Source organism: Salmo salar, chromosome 10 (assembly GCF_965601325.2).
Source record: "Salmo salar chromosome 10, fSalSal1, whole genome shotgun sequence".
In the NCBI taxonomy this organism is placed as follows: Eukaryota; Metazoa; Chordata; class Actinopteri; order Salmoniformes; family Salmonidae; genus Salmo; species Salmo salar.
This window is the reverse complement of record NC_138300.1, coordinates 86,132,549-86,154,907: the sequence shown is the minus strand read 5'-3', so window position 1 is coordinate 86,154,907 and position 22,359 is coordinate 86,132,549. Positions and strand designations below refer to the sequence as shown.

At 41.5% G+C, this 22,359-nt stretch overlaps 1 protein-coding gene across 2 annotated transcripts in view; it reads right to left on the bottom strand.

Moving 5' to 3' along the window:
* Positions 1-7,593: 7,593 nt before the first annotated feature.
* LOC106560906 (NEDD4-like E3 ubiquitin-protein ligase WWP2) overlaps positions 7,594-22,359 on the bottom strand; it is a 45,242-nt gene continuing 30,476 nt past the window's right edge. The window contains exons 12-24 of one of the 2 annotated variants that reach the window (XM_014124325.3): positions 16,866-16,947; positions 15,893-16,021; positions 14,694-14,772; positions 14,474-14,545; positions 14,180-14,268; positions 12,830-12,989; positions 10,602-10,735; positions 10,297-10,437; positions 10,002-10,122; positions 9,738-9,842; positions 9,556-9,652; positions 8,449-8,521; positions 7,594-8,301 (exon numbers count right to left, since the gene is read on the bottom strand). In XM_014124325.3, coding sequence (XP_013979800.1) covers positions 8,202-8,301; positions 8,449-8,521; positions 9,556-9,652; positions 9,738-9,842; positions 10,002-10,122; positions 10,297-10,437; positions 10,602-10,735; positions 12,830-12,989; positions 14,180-14,268; positions 14,474-14,545; positions 14,694-14,772; positions 15,893-16,021; positions 16,866-16,947 — 1,382 coding nt within the window. In that variant the 3' untranslated portion in view covers positions 7,594-8,201. The remainder of the gene's footprint in view (positions 8,302-8,448; positions 8,522-9,555; positions 9,653-9,737; positions 9,843-10,001; positions 10,123-10,296; positions 10,438-10,601; positions 10,736-12,829; positions 12,990-14,179; positions 14,269-14,473; positions 14,546-14,693; positions 14,773-15,892; positions 16,022-16,865; positions 16,948-22,359) is intronic. The other variant, XM_082957213.1, reaches the window with a different exon arrangement.

The window sequence follows — 22,359 nt, the reverse complement described above, 5'->3', positions numbered from 1 at the left end:
AAATATTTTTTTTCCCTCATCAATCTACACACAATACCCCATAACGACAAATGCAAAAACATCTTTTTAGAAATGTTTACAAATGAAAATTGTTTTATTATATCACATTTACGTAAGTATTCAGACCCTTTACTCAGTACTTTGTTGAAGCACCTTTGAAAGAAATTACATGCTTGAGTCTTCTTGGGTATGACACTATAAGCTCGGCAGACCTGTATTTGGGGAGTTTCTCCCATTCTTTTCTGCAGATCCTCTCAAGCTCTGTCAGGTTGGATGGGGAACATCGCTGCACAGCTATTTTCAGGTCTCTTCAGAGATGTTCGATCGGGTTCAAGTCTAGGCTCTGGCTGGGTCACTCAAGGACATTCAGAGACTTGTCCTGAAGCCACTCCTGCATTGTCTTGGCTGTGTGTTTAGTGTCGTTGTCCTGTTGGAAGGTGACCCTTCACCCCAGTCTGAGGCCCTGAGTGCTCTGGAGCAGGTTTTCATCAAGGATCTCTGTACTTTGCTTCGTTCAGCTTTCCCTCGATCCTGACTAGTCTCCCATTCCCTGCGGCTGAAAACATCCCCACAGCATGATGCTACCACCACCATTCTTCACCATAGGGATGGTGCCAGGTTTCCTCCAGATGTGATGCTTGGCATTCAGGCCAAAGAGTTCAGTCTTGGTTTCATCAGAGCAGAGAATATTGTTTTTCATGGTCTGAGAGTCCTTTAGGTGCCTTTTGGCAAACTCCAAGCGGAATGTCATGTGCCTTTTACTGAGGAGTGGCTTCCGTCTGGCCATTCTACCATAAAGGTCTGATTGGTGGAGTGCTGCAGACATGGTTGTCCTTCTGAAAGGTTCTCCCATCTCCACAGAGGAACTCTGGAGCTCTGTCAGAGTGACCATCGAGTTCTTGGTCACCTCCCTGACCAAGGCACGTCTTCTCTAGGAAGAAGTATTGGTGGTTCCAAACTTCTTCCATTTAAGAATGACGGAGGCCACTGTGTTCATGGGGACCTTCAATGCTGCAGATATTTTTTGGTGTCCATCCCCAGATCTGTGCCTCAACACTATCGTGTCTCGGAGCTCTACAGACAATTCCTTCGACCTCATGGCTTGGTTTTTACTCTGAAATGCACTGTCAACTGTGGGACCTTATATAGACAGGTGTGTGCCTTTCCAAATCATGTCCAGTTCACTTTTGAGAACTGTGATTTCTCGCTAATTGATTGCATTTTGGAACATTAGTGCTGCGCTTATAATGTGAAGAAATAGCCTAATAGTTTATCAACATGTTAAGCTAAACGTTCTGATCTGTTGCATCAGTCTCATTGCATTTAAAAGGTGGTTGTATTAATTTGAGATCGATTGCATCCCACAACTTTCCCAGAGTATGTTTTGGAATATTTATTTCTCTCACAGAAGGACAAGTTGACCAATAGAATAGGTAAACTTTTGTACTATAGGGGATAGTATACTGAACAAAAATATAAATGCAACATGCAACAATTTCAGAGATTTTACTGAGTTACAGTTCATATAAAGAAATCAGTCAATTGAAATAAAATGATTAGGCCCTAGTCTATGGATTTCACATGACTGGGCAGGGGCGCATCCATGGGTGGGCCTGGGAAGCCAGCCCTAGCCAATCAGAATGAGTTTTTCCTCACAAAAAGGCTTTATTACAGACAGAAATACTCCTCAGTGTCATCAGCTGTCCGGGTGGCTGGTCTCAGACGATCCCGCAGGTGAAGAAGCCGGATGTGGAGGTCCTGGCTTTGGTGTGGTTACAACACATGGTCTGCGGTTGTGAGGCCCGTTGGACATACTGCCAAATTCTCCAAAATGGCGTTGGAGGCTGCTTATGATAGAGAAATTAAATGATCTGGAAACAGCTCTGGTGGACATTACTGCAGTCAGCATGCCAATTGCCCGGTCCCTCAAATCATGAGACATCTGTGGCATTGTGTTGTGTGACAAAATTGCACATTTTAGAGTGGCCTTATATTGTCCCAAGCACAAGATTCAACTATGTAATGATCATGCTGTTTAATCTGTCCGGCCCGAGCTACCTATTTGGTCCACTGGCCAAACAGACATACAGTTGAAGTCGGAAGTTTACATAAACCTTAGCCAAATACATTTAAACTCAGTTTTTCACAATTCCTGACATTTAATCGTCCTAAAAATTCCCAGTCTGAGGTCAGTTAGGATCACCACTCCATTTTAAGAATGTGAAATGTCAGAATAATAGTAGAGAGAATGATTTATTTCAGCTTTTATTTCTTTCATCACATTTCCAGTGGGTCAGAAATTTACATACACTCAATTAGTATTTGGTAGCATTGCCTTTAAATTGTTTAACTTGGGTCAAATGTTTTGGGTTGCCTTCCACAAGCTTCCCACAATAAATTGGATTTTGGCCCATTCCTCTTGACAGAGCTGGTGTAACTGAGTCAGGTTTGTAGGCCTCCTTGCTCGCTCACGCTTTTTCAGTTCTGCCCACAAATGTTCTATGGGATTGAGGTCAGGGCTTTGTGATGGCCACTCCAATAACTTGACTTTGTTGTCCTTAAGCCATTTTGCCACAACTTTGGAAGTATGCTTGGGGTCATTGTCCATTTGGAAGACCCATTTGCGACCAAGCTTTAACTTCCTGACTGACATCTTGAGATGTTGCTTCAATATATCCACATAATTTTCCTGCCTTATGATGCCATCTATTCTGTGAAGTGCACCAGTCCCTCCTGCAGCAAAGCACCCCCACAACATGATGCTGCCACCCCCGTTCTTCACGGTTGGGATGGTGTTTTTTGGCTTGCAAGCCTCCTCCTTTTCCTCCAAACATAACGATGGTCATTATGGCCAAACAGTTATATTTTTGTTTCATCAGACCAGAGGACATTTATCCAAAAAGTACGATCTTTGTCCCTATGTGCAGTTGCAAAGCGTAGTCTGGTTTTTTTTATGGCGGTTTTGGAGCAGTGGGTTCTTCCTTGCTGAGCAGCCTTTCAGGTTATGTTGACATAGGAGTCGCTTTACTGTGGATATAGATAATTTTGTACCTGTTTCCTCCAGCATCTTCACAAGTTCCTTCGTTGTTGTTCTGGGATTGATTTGCACTTTTTGCACCAAAGTACATTCATCTCTAGGAGACAGAACGCGTCTCCTTCCTGAGCGGTATGACGGCTGCGTGGTCCCATGGTGTTTATACTTGCGTACTATTGTTTGTACATATGAACGTGGTACCTTCAGGTGTTTGGTAATTGCTCCCAAGGATGAACCAGACTTGTGGAGGTCTACAATTTTGTTTCTGAGGTCTTGGCTGTTTTCTTTTGATTTTCCCATGATGCCAAGCAAAGAGGCACTGAGTTTGAAGGTAGGTCTTGAAATACATCCACAGGTACACCTCCAATTGACTCAAATTATGTCAATTAGCCAATCAGAAGCTTCTAAAGCCATGACATCATTTTCTGGAATTTCCCAAGCTGTTTAAAGGCACAGTCAACTTAGTGTATGTAAACTTCTGACCCACTGGAATTAAGTGAAATAATCTGTCTGTAAACAATTGTTGGAAAAATGACTTGTTATGCACAAAGTAGATGTCCTAACTGACTTGCCAGAACTATAGTTTGTTAACAAGAAATTTGTGGAGTGGTTGAAAAATGAGTTTTAATGACTCCAACCTAAGTGTATGTAAACTTCCGACTTCAACTGTAGCTATCTGGCCGGTCGGACCTAGTTATCTAGCTGGGCGGACGAACCTACAGTAGATATCTGGCAGATGTAGTGATCATAATATAATAGCCATATCTAGAAATACCGATGTTCCAAAGACTGGACCTAAAATTGTGTATAAACGCTGAGCCTTCATATTCATGCATAATGGACCAAATAATGAAAGACAAACACTGTAGTGTTAAGTTCCACAAGGTGGGTGTGGAAGAGGTGAAACAATTGTTGCCATCTATCTATAAATAAGAATAAATCACCTGGTACCAACAACCTGGATGGTAAATGGCAGAGGTTGGTAGCGGAATACATTGTGAGTCCAGCTTGCCACATCTTCAATTTAAGCCTAGAAGACGGTGTGTGACCTTAGACATGGAGGGAGGCAAAGGTCATTCAGCTACCCAACAATAGCAGAGCCCCCCTTTTAATGGATCAAACAGCTGAGCAATCAGCCTGTTACAAGTGCTTAACAAACTTTTGGAAAAAATAGTGTTTGATCATATTTTACAGAAAACAAATTTACAACAGACTTTCAGCATGCTTATAGGGAAGGGCACTCAACATGCTCGGCACTGATGATTGGCTGAATGAAATTGATAGCAGATTGTGGGAGTTGTTTTGTTAGACTTCAGTGCAGCTTTTGATGTCATTGATCATAACCTATTGCTGAAATAAACTCAGGTGTTGTGGATTTGCATCCTTTGCCTTATTACGGATTGAGAGTTACCTATTGAATAGAACACAGGGGGGTTTCTTTAATGAAAGCCTCTCTCATGCAAATTCAGTTGAGTGTGGTTTACCGCAGGGCAGCTGGCTTGGGCCTTGATTGTTTTCTGTTTTTACAAATGACATTCCACTGACCTTGAATAAAGCCTACGTGTCTATGTACGCTGACGACGCAATAATATACACGTTGGCTGCAACAGTAAAATAAATAACAGACACTTAATAGAGGTCCAGTCAATTTTAGAATGGGTAACTAACAATAGAATGATGCATCTCAAAAACTAAGCATCATTTTTTGGGACAAATCACTCGCTCAATGCAAAACCTCATTTAGATCCATTATTGAATTTTTTTTTTTTGCAAGTTGAGGAGACTAAACTCCCGGGTGTAACACTAGATAGCAAGCTGTCATGGTCAAAACATATAGACTAGACTGGTTGCTAAAATGGGAAGAGGTCTGTCCGTGATAAAGTGTTGTTCTGCCTTCTCGACATGTCAGTCGACCAGACAGGTCCTAGTTTTGTCGCACCTGGACTACTGCCCAGCTGTGTGCTCATGTGCAACAAAGAAGGACATAAGTAAATTGCAGTTGGTCCAGAACAAAGCAGCACATATCGCACTTAGATGTACACGGAGGGAAAGTGTCAGTAACAGGCATGTCAGTCTCTCCTGGCTCAAAGTTGAGGAGAGATTAACTGCATCACTATTGGTTTTGGTACAAGGTATTGATGTGTTGAAGGTACCAAACTGTCTGTTCAAGCAGTTGGCACACAGTTCGGACATTCATCGGTACAACACAACACATGCAACCAGAGGTCACTTCACAGTCCCCAGGTCCAGAACAAAGGCTAGGAAACTCACAGTATTAAATAAAGCCATGACTACAGGTAACTCAAGCGAGCAATAAAACCAGTAAAAAAAATACAAGATAAAAGATCATCTTACTGCACAAATGGGACTGTGAAGATATATTGTATTTATATTGTATTGTAATTTGCACTGTACTATATATTAGACCTAGATATTGTGTATGTACTGATATATAGGCTATATGTGGCATGTATGAATGTTTGTATTTAAGTCCTTGGCTGGCAAACCTACCTACCTGACCTAGCTATGCTCTCTGCTGTCTCCTGAAGCCCACGATCAGCTCCTTCATTTTGTTAATGTTGAGGTTATTTTCCTGGCATCACTCCACCAGGGCCCTCATCTCCTCTCTGTAAGCTGTCTCATTGTTGTTGGTAATCAGGCCTACCACTGTTGTCGTCTGCAAACTTGATGATCGAGTTAGAGGCATGCATGGCCACGCAGTCATGGGTGAACAGGGAGTACAGCAGGGGGCTGACAACAGCTTTTGATGTTGTTGTGTTGCCTACCTTCACCACCTGAGGTCAGCCCGTCAGGAAGTCCAGGACCCAGTTTATCAGGGCGGGATTCTGACACAGGGCCAATAGCGGTGCATGGTTAAAATCACCAGGGAAGCCAAGCCATAAAAAACACCATGATATATAGGCCTAAGGCCAAGACAATAAGACACAGTTGCAGAATAAATTCAACCACACCTTTGTTTCGTTACAAAACCGGAGAGCAACAGCTGTCCGGGGAAGTCCACAAAACATATTGCATGTAACAAACAGTTACATGACCTACAGCATGGTCAAGCAAGTTTCCAACATTTTCAGACTACTGAACAAATGTTGATTTAGAACCATGGCTTGTTACCGTAAGTCGTAAAGAAAACAGGCGCTGCCTCCAGTTTTGTAGCACAATTTCAACATAATCTAATCACCTATGCTTAGTCTTATACAATGACAATTCAAAAATATCCAAAGCTAATCTAAATATGGTATGGCTGTCTATGGTACTGATTTATGTGTGTGTGTGCATGCAATTAGAAAAAACATGTTGACTCACTACTTTTAGAGAAAGGCCAATGCCATCCTACTCTTTCATGTTGCCTAAACGGTCTACCCTAAACGGTCTACCCTGTCATACACACTTTTATTTTTTGTTGTCCTAGGCTACCTTGCTAAAATGCTTGCTCACTAGCCTGACTTCCTTTCATGGGCAACGATGCGCCAGGCCAGCTAGTTAACATTAGCAGTTACTACATCTAGTAGTAAACTTCCATCTTCTCAGGTCAAGGGCACAATGTATGAATTTATGGCTGGATCAGAATCGTCGTCATAAACATTGGCCAGTATGGAGAATGGAGTAAAACCACAAGTCGAAATCTCCATCCATGGCAAATTTAGGAAAGGGACGATTTTAGCTAGCTAGGTAGCCACCAGAGGACAACGACACAATTCAAGTTCTGTCAATGGTGTTTGGCTTCTAACGTGATGTGATTGGTGTGAAGCCAAATGCAAACTGGCTTCCCTTCAAGCTTTTTTTGGGTGTGCCTAGAACCTTTCACAACTGAGCTCACTCGGTTTAGCTCAACGCTGATTGGCTATTATTTTATTTTTTAAATTATCAAGGGAGGCCAAATGCTCACTGGCTTTCCTTGCATTCAATGCTACGGGTGGCAACAATGTCATACTCTTTTTGACCAGACAGCACAGATGGGCTACACACAGACACTGAGGGGCGCTGTTTAGTTTGCTTGGATGCTTTCTCTGGTGAGATACCTTGCGCCTCTTGCGAATTGAAGGAAATGTATGAAACACAGAGACAAAAGATACGTTTTTTTTCTTGATAATTTTTTTGGGGAAGCCTGGCTTCCCTTGGCATCCATGAATACACACATCTGCCCAGGTCCCCAAGCTTAGTGATGAGGTTTGGAGGGCACTATGGTGTTGACGGCTGAGCTTTAGTCGATGAACAGCATTCTTACATAGGTATTCCTCTTGTCAAGATGGGATAGGGCAGTGTGCAGTGCACTGGCGATTGCGTCATCATGTATATCACTTGCTTACATTGTCATTGTCTCCTGTCAGTATCAGCAGTTGAAGTTTCTGTTTGAAATGAGAAGTCATGGGTACAGCTGTTTCACAGTAATACTGTTAGCAGACTAACATGGCTGGCTGGATAACCCAATTGGTGTTCTAGCAGTAGAATGACATTCTAACCAAAATCAGATTCAGGTCAAAAACAATTAACCAAGGCCCTGAAAAAAAAGTGATTTCTTACCATCACAATCAACCCACTAAGATTTGAGTCATTTATTTGAGCTATGTACAGGTAATGTTGAATTTCACAATGAACAAAAAATAAATAAAATCACATTCCACCAATCAATCCTCTTAAGAGGTCACTAATTATAACCTCTTTCTCTCTTCCATTCACATACACTCATTTTTAAAATGTTCATTTCTCTTCAAAAGATATGATATAGTTGCTGTAGCTGTGCTGTTGTTGCGATTTGCAGTTGATATAATTATTTGAAGACATTATCCTTTATGTTTTTGGTGTGTCTCTAAATCTAGTGGGTGAGGTCTTCGGGTAGGAGAGGGGGTTTATGGTCATATAACACTAACCTGTCTGGACCATCCCCTCAGCACACACACCTTTTTTTCCCTACTGGTTCCCTTGTACCCCCCAGCATCCTCCACAGCCTAGTATGATAGATACAGGTGGGCACCCATAGTCCTATGGTTCTCTATGGTCTCCCAACCACACATGATCTGGAAGTGGGGTCTAGATGATTGCGGAGTTCATATCCCTATGATTGACAAAAAAAACTATTTGAATGAATGACTCTTCTTTCTCTATCCACCTTCCCTCACTCATAATGTGATAATATTCTATTTTTCCCTTATTCCTGCCCGAATCCTTCTGTCTCCTCGATGGCAAACATAAGTTTCTCTTTCAGTTGCTCCAGGCTCCTGTAGGGTGGCAGGTCCAGACGATTGAAGCTGTGTGAGTGTTCGAGATGAAAAGAAAATTGACAGTGAGGGTTTGTGGTTAGCAGGGGTACATTCATAGATACAAAAGTAATGGACATGGTCATGGGAACGATAAATCAACTTTGGCAGAGGAATTTAGGAAAATGTCAGTCTCACCAGGTGTGACTTCTTGGAAGCCAAGTCTCCTTCCCCACCTTGTCTATACAGAATTTTTGTGGTCCATTACTCCCTAAGGGGAAGAGAGACCATGTTAGATTATTGGGCAGGGAATTACATTTCTGTCAAAAGACATTTGACAATAAAGGTGGTTATTGTATTAAGATAAAGTTATTTGCCAATTGTACACAACGTCCAAACCAAAATTTGACTTCAGCTTTATTTCAACCCCTCTGAAAGACACGCATATTTATACAGGTTAGAGAGGTTGGAGCTGCCATACTAGGTGCCCGTGGAGCAGTTGTTGTGGGCGGTTATGTGCCTTGCTCAAGGGCACAACGGCAGGCAATGGAGAATTCAATAAATACATGTTTTGTTTGAATAAAGATTAGCTAAAGTGCCAAAATTCTGCATTTTGACATGTCCCTCCTTGCAACCCATGGTTCCAGGAAGATTTTAACCCACTTAACCCCAAAATCTCTCCAAGTTTTCACCATCATTGTAAATCTTTTGTTATTTTGTTGCTTTGACGAAGTCATTTCTGAAGATTGTTATTAATTTAATGTGATTAGTCATTCATTCGATGACAAAAATAACATGTCCCTCATTTTAAGGTCAATCCTGTTACTTGATCGGAACTCTCGTTTTAATATGATGAAAAATATTTTTTAAATAATTTTTTCAAAACAAACATTTAACAGCTGATTCTCTTTTTGACCACTTTCTGGTGTTTTGTGGTGGAAGACTGAGCGGGTCGAGCGTAACACATCAACCCTGTTACCCATAGATAGACAGGCTCGAAATGTTTTAACTATATACTTGTTTTTGCATCCAATTGCCACTTCCTGCTGCACACAACCTACCATTCCCCCTGTCACAAGGGGATTCATGGCTGATTTAAGACAAAATTGTCAACACTGTTACTATATTTGGCACTTAATATACACTTAGAGTTTTTTAATTTTTTTATTTAACCTCTTGAGAATGTTTTTTTTTTATTAAGTTGAACATGTATGACAGAATGTTTAAACTAGGTGACATCAAACAGAGTTTTTTTCTCACCAAGTTATACATCTGAAAAGGCACCGAATGGGTGGAACAACTGACCTATGAGTTCAGCAAAGCCTCCGACTGGCAGACGGCATGTTCCTGTGACAAACTGGAGCAGGCGAATCCGCTTCTCATTGTCCATCTCCTTTACCACCTGTATAACACATGTCAGGATGCACATAGTGAGATATAGACAGTCTCATATACACACAAGATGCTGTGAAGAGAGGCCACCCTACCTGCCAGAACCAGTGTATCTGCTTGCTGTTCTTGGTATAGTGCCGATAGATGGTGTTCTTCTGCCAGTCACTGAGGTCGATCTCCTGCATTCCACATAGCATCAGCTGGAGGAAGGAATGAGACCATACCATTAATCCACAGTCAAAGAGAAGGAATATGCAACAAATAGTCCCCTCTACCAACTTATAAGACTTTGCGAAAGCTTCATAACCAATAACACCGCCCTAGCTAACCCAGCATGTCCTTCCAGACTCTTTACGTACCTCCAGCTCTTTCTCATCAAAGTAGCGTAGCCACTCCAGAGGCACGACCTCATTAAAGCCATCCAAGAAGGCCTTAGTCTGCTCCTCCACACCGCGCATGAAGCGCCAGTCCGTCAGCAGACTGAAGAAACAGGGATGAGATATAGCATTTTCTAAGCAACAAGGGAGGATATTTACTGACATGTTCATTGACAATGTCAAACATTAATGCTCGTCTGTGGAGTACCAATGTCTGGTATCACAGTGATTGACAGGCATACAGACGGGAGTCAAAGTAATGACGGAGATGGCTGACCTGATGTACTCCTCCTTGTTCTCCGAGGTGACCAGCTCATTCTCTCCATCATCCTTCAGCTGGTGGGTGGACACCTTCCCTAGAATCTCCATGTCCTGAGCAAAGTACAGCTCCACTCCACACTCCTCCAGACAGTTATCTCTGTAGACATAACACACAGACGCACCATACACATATTAAAGCTTTATAAGCTACAGAACTATGTCAAACACTTCCATCTGGCTCTTCACATACACAGTTTGCCACAAGGGGCGCCCATATTCAAACAATCCCACACACACATAATGAAGGAGCGGTGTACTTACTTGACCCACATGATAGAGTTGTAGAACTCAGGGTCAATAGACTCCAAGTCTTTCAGAGTGGGTTTCTTGTTGAGCATACGCTTGTAGAATGGCAGAGTGAAGCCAGTATCGATGAACTTGCCATGGTACAGGGCCTAAAAGGGAGGGGGAGGAGGGTTGCAATAAGTACCATACCACAACTAAAATATACCATAAGCGTCATCCCTCCTATAGGCCAATACACATAGATACAGACACATATGGCTCACGTCAACACCATCATCCCATAGACCCACTCCAATAACGCATACCGCCCCAACAGATCCACAGATGACGCAACCTCTATTGCACTCCACACTGCCCTCTCCCACCTGGACAAAAGGAACACCTACGTGAGAATGCTGTTCATTGACTACAGCTCAAAGTTTAACACTATAGTGCCCTCAAAGCTCATCACTAAGCTAAGGAAGCTGAGACTGAACACCTCCCTCTGTGACTGGATCCTGAACTTACGGACGGGCAGCCCCCAGGTGGTAAGGGTAGGCAGCAACAGATCTGACCCTCAACACAGGGGCCCATCAAGGGTGCGTGCTTAGTCCCCTCCTGTACTCCCTGTTCACGCACGACTGCACGGCCAAGCAGGACACCATCATTAAGTTTGCCGACAACACAACGGTGGTAGGCCTGATCACTGACAATGATGAGACAGCCCATAGGGAGGAGGTCAAAGACCTGGCAGTGTGATGCCAGCAGTTACTATATCAGGACCGCAAAGCGCTACAGAGGGTAGTGGGTACGGCTCAGTACATCACTGGGGCCAAGCTTCCTGCCATCCAGGACCTCTGTACCAGGCGGAATCAAAGGAAGGCCCTAAAAATAACCAAAGACTCCAGCCACCCTAGTCATAGACCATTTTCTCTGCTACCGCACGGCAAGCACTACTGGAGTGCCAAATCTATGTCCAAAAGGCTCCTGAACAGCTTCTACCCCCAAGCCATAAGAATGCTGAACAGTTAATCAAATGGCACCTGGAATATTTTTTGTTACTGCTGCTACTCTGTTTATTATTTATGCATTGTCACTTTACCCCTACCTACATGTACATATTACCTCAATTACCTCGACTAACCTGTAGCCCAGCACATTTGACTCGGTACCGGTACCCACTGTATATAACCTCGTTATTGGGATTTTAGTGTGTTACTTATTTTTACTTTAGTTTATTTATTAAATATTTTCTTAACTTTTATTAAAACTGCATTGCTGGTTAAGGGCTTGTAAGTAAGCATCTCACAATACGGTCTACACAGGTTGTATTTGGCATGTGACAAATAAAATGTGATTTGATATAGCCTAACCCCACACACACACACACACACACACACACACACACACACACACACACACACACACACACACACACACACACACACACACACACACAACCCTTAAAGAGTCAGTCACATGTCTGTCTCTGTGTGGAAAAGACTGATTGATTCAGTTAGTACTGAAGCGGTGGCTAAGACCCAGACTGTATAATGTAATAGCACAGAGCCCCAGCATATATCTGTCCAAAAACAACAGACACCCTCCACTGAGTGACTCAGTCTGTTCAGTCTGCACCGTCAGTATTAGCGTCATCCTCTGCTCTGAGCAACAGGATATGAGGCAGGGAGGGAGAGACGGAAAAGTGGGAGAGAGGGGAAGTGGGGAGCAGGAGGTGGAGGGCAGTGAAAAAGAGGAGAAAAGAAGCCCAGAAAAGAGGGAGAGAAGACATGGGCTAAATGAGACAAGCATCTTTATAAGGGGTGTTGTGTGAAGTGTACTAGCAGACTAAATATAGGCCATTATTGGCGGGTGTGGGCTGTGTGTGGCAGTGAGGTCATGCTCTGGAGGAGAGGAGGGGATTGAGAGGGGGGAGCTGTTGGTTTTGGGGCCTGTTGCTTCTGGATAGTGTCCCAGAGAGAGTTGGGTTTGGCAGGATGGGCGGTGGAGGAGGGGAGGGTTCTTAGTATAACAGACTTATTCACTTGGTTTAGGGACACACAACTTTAGAAACGACTGACAGATGAAGAACACACCCCCACAGACACTCGTACACTGTCCTCACCGCTCCTGTTCCTAAAAAAACAAACATTTTGTGCTACACATCCTCACCATATGTTCAATTCTAACCATAGCTATTGTTGTAGTTGACTTCTGTTGTTGTTGCAGATCTGGGCAAAATTTGCCAATGAAGCATTGCTCACCATGGCGATGAATCGCCCTATGAAGCGGAAGTATGTGAGGTGGTCAGGGTTGATAGAGGAGGCGGGGTTGATCTGCAGACAGTAGTTGTTCTTCCCAGCGTACTCAAACAGACAGTACATGGGGTTCAGCACCTCATGGGACAGCAGGAAGAACCACTCTCTGTATTGGGGAGAGACAGGGCATTACACATCTATATCTAGAGACAGAACATTGTTTTCCCTCATGGAAAAGCAGGGTATGTACAGGCTAACTAAAACCCTATAACCCTTCTGCCTATGCGTGAGAGCTACAAATTGTTCCTTATTGCCATACCTGTTCCTTGAATTGAGTCGTGCAGAATTTTACAAAACATCTCCTACATTACAAAACCACACAACATTTGACACCAGCAGCAAACATGACACATTCAGTGACTTTGACAGCACAAAAAAAAGTTGCATGGTTGTTAAAATAGATGGTATAATTTCAAAATACTTTGTCAAAATGGGGTCTGGTTTATGCACACACCTGCAACTAAAACAAGCAAATCAAAAATTTCAAATTCACAAATTATTCTACATATGGAGGTTATTCACAGTTCGGCAGTTTCAACAAAAACGTGTACTCCTGAAGAACATGTCTTGATTTTCTTCTGGTCATGACATTTCCATTTAGCATCATACTAAGTGGTGTAAATGTAGTGCAGTGTATGCTAATAAAAAAGAGAAAAGAGAAGCTGCCACACTGGGGAATGGTCCAATCACTGAATTGTTGTTTAAAATCATTACACGTACACACTAAGCACAGATATACATATACACAAAACACCATGAAGACAAGCAGTATAATGTGGAACATGAAATGCATGTAGAGAATGAAGCCCCGGCCACCACCAAGCCCCTGACCTTTGCCCCCACGGCTGGCCAGCCAGTCCCGGGGGTCGTACCGGGGCTGTGCAGACACCTCCAAACATCCCGTCCGTGGTTCTACCCTGTGGTAGAACAGCATGACGTAACCTACCATAGGGTAAAACCACTGGCGCGACACCAGAGACAGAGACACACGCAAACACAGACCATGTGGAGGAGGAGGAGGGGGAGGAACAAAGCCCGGGATCCCACCGCTGACATCAACCAGAAGTGGACACACACTGTCACCAGTCCCCAGTCCCCAAACACCAAAACACACAGACAACAGATGACAGTGCAAGAGACAGGGGCTGTGAGGGAGATGATGAACGATGGATGACGGACATTTAATTAAGGAACACAGGGTAGACAAGGAAGACTAACAGCTGAGGTAGTAGAAAGAAAGACAACTGTTATAAGAGGCAGCAGGCCAGACATGCAGGCAGGAAACGGTCATCTTACCTAGCAATGCCTCCATAATCAAGACCTTCCTCTCCCCTCATGATGATGTAGAGTCTTCTACGCAAGTCATAGGGTTTCACATTCATGATCTGAGGAAATAGAACAAAAAACACAGGCACATACAGTACATCAGAAATAAACTACCACCCTACAATCATATATTAGTTGTTCAAATACAAATAGGTGGTACTAATGAATACATAACCAACTATAGCAACCCTCATGCAACTTTAATCACGTAACATTTAGAATAGAATATCCCCATTAGGGAAAATGACTCCATGTCATTCTTACCTGCTGAAATGAGTCTTCAAATAGAGTCTGTCTGGACACTGAGATTTTCACGTGACTAGGTAAGGCATTGGACTGGAGAGGCAGAGAGAAGTGTAAAAATCTATTTCATCAATTCTAGACAGACATAGAGATCTCGAGTCTGAACAGTAGAAGCGAACTGGGCTCGAGGTAAGAGCCTGTTTTCATAACAGAGGTCTAAGAGACGAGAGTCAGCACTTACATGGCACAGGAAGCGGAACTGGTGGTATTTCCACCTGAAGCTGCGATCATAGGCCCCGGGGGAACCACCTGTCCTTGACCTACAGAGAAATAAAATGAGCTTATGTTTTGCTGTTCCAGCAAGAAACAAAGGAAATCTCAAAGCCAGGTTTTACATTCGTACATGTCAGCGAAGGATACTGTAGCTGTACTGGGAAACGACAGGCCAATATGGCTGTCCCATGCACATATGCTTAGGAGACTGGAAAATGGGCCCAGCTGTAGAACTGAGCCCTGTTGCCGAGATGCGCAGTGAGGACTTATTCTATTGAAGTGGTCAGATGTGACGGGCAGCAGGATTGAAATAACTGGGTTAAGCCCAGAGATAGAGGTATGCCTTGGTGTGCAGCTGTGTTAGTAGAAGCTACACCACTTCACTACAGACATACTGGATATGTGCCTCGTCAGCAGAGGATAAACCGAGAGGGCGAGAGAGAGCAAGGAAGGGGAAATACGGAGCCCGAGGAAGAGAGAGAGCGAGGGGCCTCTAATACTCGCTTATTCGCTTTGTCGAATGCTGCCAGGCACATCTTGGTTTTGGTTAGGATGTTTCAGACCACAGAGGCAACCCTTTGGCTACAGATATGGACTGCAGCAGTATCAAATTTAAAACATTTAAGACAGTTTAAAAACCCTAGATGTACACTCATCTAAAAATATAACACCAAGACCTCCTTATGTTTCAACATGAGCATGAACACTTGCGCTCTCTCATACACACACATCCATACGTACACACAGACAGAGTCAGATAGCAGGCAGTCTGCTTTGGACTTGATTTGTTGGCCCTGTTCATTTTCATGACTTTCTTTTTTGGAAGATTTCAAAATAGGGCCATGCTTTAAGGCAAGACACATATGTTCATAAGAGTGTGTGCTTACTTGCATGTGTGTGTGTGTGTGTGTGTACGTACTTATAATACCCTTTCTCATATCTAGGCTAGCTATCTATGCCCAAAAGATTGTCAACGTAACTTCCCTCTGGTTCAAAGAAACAGGGGAGGAGAAAAAGGAAAGAAATCCAAACAAAAGCAGGCTATGATGAAAGAATCCCTGCACACACCATCCCTGAAGGAAAGAGTAATACGGTGCTTTTATCAGTAGATTTGATCAGAAACTGTAACGGCCGTTCTCAAAAATGGGTCTGCAGAATAATATTTACCCTGACTCAAACCCGGGACGAGGGTCTTTAAAGCTGGTGGCGCGAGAGTTGTGATCCACAAAATATCGGACTCCCTCCGTGGTGTACTTCATTTCCCAGCCAGGGGGCAGGGGGGGCTCCTGGATCATCCTGTAAGAGGGAGAGGGCAGTGAGCAGAGCCTAAACGGGAGGCTCCCCAAACGATGCACACCTGTCCCCCCCTGGCCCCAGCCCTGGCCCGGTCCCACTACCAGCTCTCCCTGACCGGGACTCAGAACCTCTGACCTCAGTGGTGATGCGTCTGAGACCACATGGATGGAGTTAAACAACATGAAAATATAAATATGAGGGAAAATATGACTCAACTTTGCTGAGGGGGGTGAGGGAGTGTTACTAATTGATGAATGAATAAAATGCTACGACTGTAAAATGTCCTAAAACCCACAATGATACAATTTGGATAATTTGGCCATCCGCATTTGATGTAGTTTTGTTGTTCGATTTGATGTTAGGGGACAGCAGTACCACCCGCACTAGTTCCATGGAAGATGCCCTCGGTCCCTCATTGACCAATAGCTTAAGATACTAATCTAAACCCCACCCACACGGCTCAGAGACATGTTGATGCAGCCTTCAATTGAGGCGACATAGGAAACTTCCCTATTGGCCTGTGCAGAATGATTTCAAAATATGGATCTCAGTTACTGGTACATTATGTCTATGACTCTACATGATTAATTCCTATCGTTATAAGGATGTCTGATGAGTGTGCTGCATAGCGTTGGGCCCTTGAGCTACCAGTCCCTATCCTACACTAGTTAATGTAATATCAGTCAAAATAGCAATGTATGGTGGCTTTCTCTGAGACACCTGTGTGTACAAACATGAACACACACACACACACACACCCCGCGCACACGCACACACACACACACACACACACACCCTGAACAAACACACACTTTCACAGTGGAGCAAAGACAGACTGGCTTACCCTTGGGTTCTTGGGTCCTCCCACTGTGTGGTCCGTGTGTTGTGGTTGACAAAATACACCCTCCCATTGTCCTGCCGTTTCTCTACAGGGACCAAGAGAAGTGACTACAGTTAACAACAGGATAGATCAACAGTTTACTATTTGGTTTCAGTACAGAGTGACTGTGTGGGGGAGATGTGAACGTCACCCGCAGTAGACGTTGAATTGTTGGGAGTGGGGAGGAAAGAGAAAAAAGGATGGCTGAATCTGGCAAAGCTGACTGAAAACTGACGCGTCGGTGTGGCATTTCACTCGAGCTTGTTCCAAAATCCCTTCCTACAATCCACCTCAGCCTTTCTGACTTGGCTCTGAAGGAGACGGTGTTGGAGAAAGATGGGGGTGGAGGGCTCAGACAGAATGTTACAGAGGTGTAAAGGGCAAAAAACTAAACTGAGGGAGAGCAGGAAAAGGACAATTTGTTGACTATTTTCTATTTCTAGCAGTCAGAGTCCTACAATGACTACATGGTTACAATGACTACATGGACGATAATAACATGACTACACGGAAGATAATAACATGACTACACGGAAGCTAATAACATGACTACATGGAAAATAATAACATGACTACACGGAAGATAATAACATGACCACATGGAAGATAATAACATGACTACATGGATGATAATAACATGACTACATGGAAGACAATAACATGAGTACATGGAAGACAATAACATGAGTACATGGAAGACAATAACATGAGTACATGGAAGACAATAACATGGCTACATGGAAGATAATAACATGACTACATGGAAGGTAATAACATGGAAGATAATAACATGAGTACATGGAAAATAATAACATGGCTACATGGAAAATAATAACATGACTACATGGAGATAACATGACTACACGGAAGATAATAACATGACTACATGGAAAATAATAACATGACTACACGGAAGATAATAACATGACTACACGGAAGATAATAACATGACTACATGGAAAATAATAACATGACTACATGGAAAATAATAACATGACTACATGGATGATAATAACATGACTACATGGAAGACAATAACATGAGTACATGGAAGACAATAACATGAGTACATGGAAGACAATAACATGAGTACATGGAAGCTAATAACATGGCTACATGGAAGATAATAACATGACTACATGGAAGATAATAACATGAGTACATGGAAGTAATAACATGGCTACATGGAAAATAATAACATGATTACATGGAAGTTAATAACATGACTACATGGATGATAATAACATGACTACATGGAAGATAATAACATGAGTACATGGAAGTAATAACATGGCTACATGGAAGATAATAACATGACTACATGGAAGGTAATAACATGACTACATGGAAGGTAATAACATGACTACATGGAAGATAATAACATGAGTACATGGAAGACAATAACATGAGTACATGGAAGACAATAACATGAGTACATGGAAGATAATAACATGGCTACATGGAAAATAATAACATGAGTACATGGAAGACAATAACATGACTACATGGATGATAATAACATGACTACATGGAAGATAATAACATGGAAGATAATAACATGGAAGATAATAACATGAGTACATGGAAGATAATAACATGGAAGTGAATAACATGACTACATGGAAGATAATAACATGACTACATGGAAGATAATAACAGGACTACATGGAAAATAATAACATGACTACATGGACGATAATAACATGACTACATGGAAGACAATAACATGAGTACATGGAAGACAATAACATGACTACATGGAAGATAATAACATGGAAGTTAATAACATGAGTACATGGAAGATAATAACATGACTACATGGAAGGTAATAACATGGAAGATAATAACATGGCTACATGGAAAATAATAACATGACTACATGGAAGATAATAACATGACTACATGGAAGATAATAACATGACTACATGGAAGATAATAACATGACTACATGGAAGATAATAACATGAGTACATGGAAGACAATAACATGAGTACATGGAAGATAATAACATGGCTACATGGAAAATAATAACATGAGTACATGGAAGACAATAACATGACTACATGGATGATAATAACATGACTACATGGAAGATAATAACATGGAAGATAATAACATGGAAGATAATAACATGAGTACATGGAAGATAATAACATGGAAGATAATAACATGAGTACATGGAAGATAATAACATGACTACATGGAAGATAATAACAGGACTACATGGAAGTGAATAACATGGAAAATAATAACATGACTACATGGAAGATAATAACATGACTACATGGAAGACAATAACATGAGTACATGGAAGACAATAACATGACTACATGGATGATAATAACATGACTACATGGAAGATAATAACATGGAAGATAATAACATGGAAGATAATAACATGAGTACATGGAAGATAATAACATGGAAGATAATAACATGAGTACATGGAAGATAATAACATGACTACATGGAAGATAATAACAGGACTACATGGAAGATAATAACATGGAAAATAATAACATGACTACATGGAAGATAATAACATGACTACATGGAAGACAATAACATGAGTACATGGAAGACAATAACATGAGTACATGGAAGACAATAACATGAGTACATGGAAGACAATAACATGAGTACATGGAAGATAATAACATGACTGACTACATGGAAGATAATAACATGACTGACTACATGGAAAATAATAACATGACTACATGGAAGATAATAACATGGAAGATAATAACATGGAAGATAATAACATGAGTACATGGAAGATAATAACATGACTACATGGAAGATAATAACATGACTACATGGAAGACAATAACATGAGTACATGGAAGACAATAACATGACTACATGGAAGATAATAACATGACGTACATGGAAGGTAATAACATGACTACATGGAAGGTAATAACATGACTACATGGAAGATAATAACATGAGTACACGGAAGACAATAACATGAGTACATGGAAGATAATAACATGGCTACATGGAAAATAATAACATGAGTACATGGAAGACAATAACATGACTACATGGATGATAATAACATGACTACATGGAAGATAATAACATGGAAGATAATAACATGAGTACATGGAAGATAATAACATGGAAGTGAATAACATGACTACATGGAAGATAATAACAGGACTACATGGAAAATAATAACATGACTACATGGACGATAATAACATGACTACATGGAAGACAATAACATGAGTACATGGAAGATAATAACATGGAAGACAATAACATGACTACATGGAAGATAATAACATGGAAGTTAATAACATGAGTACATGGAAGATAATAACATGACTACATGGAAGGTAATAACATGGAAGATAATAACATGGCTACATGGAAAATAATAACATGACTACATGGAAGATAATAACATGACTACATGGAAGATAATAACATGACTACATGGAAGATAATAACATGACTACATGGAAGACAATAACATGAGTACATGGAAGACAATAACATGAGTACATGGAAGATAATAACATGGCTACATGGAAAATAATAACATGAGTACATGGAAGACAATAACATGACTACATGGATGATAATAACATGACTACATGGAAGATAATAACATGGAAGATAATAACATGGAAGATAATAACATGAGTACATGGAAGATAATAACATGGAAGATAATAACATGAGTACATGGAAGATAATAACATGACTACATGGAAGATAATAACAGGACTACATGGAAGTGAATAACATGGAAAATAATAACATGACTACATGGAAGATAATAACATGACTACATGGAAGACAATAACATGACTACATGGAAGACAATAACATGAGTACATGGAAGACAATAACATGACTACATGGATGATAATAACATGACTACATGGAAGATAATAACATGGAAGATAATAACATGGAAGATAATAACATGGAAGATAATAACATGAGTACATGGAAGATAATAACATGGAAGATAATAACATGAGTACATGGAAGATAATAACATGACTACATGGAAGATAATAACAGGACTACATGGAAGATAATAACATGGAAAATAATAACATGACTACATGGAAGATAATAACATGACTACATGGAAGATAATAACATGACTACATGGACGATAATAACATGACTACATGGAAGATAATAACATGAGTACATGGAAGACAATAACATGACTACATGGACGATAATAACATGACTACATGGAAGATAATAACATGGCAACCATGTCAACTTCCTCCACCAAGAATGTGTGTTGGGTGCGTTGATATGTTCAAGTTCGTGCATCCCTGTGCTGCTTCTGTCCCGACCCGCTGATTTCGTGACCATAGTTGGTGCCCCCACCACCCCCACCTCTCTCTCTCTGACATCTTGTTCTCATTAGCAGATGTGTGTGGAGAGCGCAGGAACAGTAGTGCTCACGCTGCAACTCTTACTAGCCTGCTAATTTTCCCCCTCTCCTTCACTTAACCCCCTCTATTCCACTAGCCCTCCTTTATTTGACTGTTCCCGCGCTTGGTCAAGTCTTTCTCTCCTTTCTTTTCCTGTAAAGAGTTTCTTTCAATCCACCCCCTCTTCAACGCCCCAAAGAAAGAGGGCATTTACAGATGACACAGAAACGCATGAAAGGAAATGCATCCAAATTAAAGTCCAATGTATAATTGAGGCTTTTGCTTGGGATGCCGCAACATGTTGAAAACGCATCATGGTTAGAAAATATGAGTGTGCACATGGGTGAGCGTGAATGTAAGTATGTGAAAATGTGAGGTGGAGAGAAAAAATGCCAATGACCATTACTTTTGAGTGATGGAGTTTGTGTGTACACCCTGTATAATTGTGTTGGTGGGAATTTTGGTAGAATATGCGCTTTTGAGAATATGAATGAATATAGGAACGCATGAGAACAGAGCGCCAGAGGAATATACGAGTAGAGCACAAAACGGCCATACAAGTATAACAACCAATTCCTTGAGATTACATTTGAACCGACAACTAATCATTAATATAAGAGAAAAGACTGAAATCCACAACAACAATTCAATCAAATCATATTTTGTTGACCAATAACTAATTGGAAGATGAGTTTGGCTGAATGTAAGAATAAAGGGATCTTCTGTATGAGCTTATTTGATTAAGGACAAGGCTGTATAATCACAATGTTTACAAGATACCAAACAATAGATATGGGCCAACAGTGCTGTGTGTCTGTGTACGTGTGAGAAAAACACACAAACCAACTCTCCCCCCTCAACACAAAAACAAAGTCCTGTGCCCTTGAAAGCATCAGAACCCACTCTCATAACAACCAGTGCAGGTGTCGATGTAGCCAATACCCCTCTTCAGCATCACTGGACCCAATAGCATCTCCATTTACTCATCAGTCTGGTCTCAGGTCCTGGGACCACTGGGAGCCACTGATTAATACCAGTCTTAG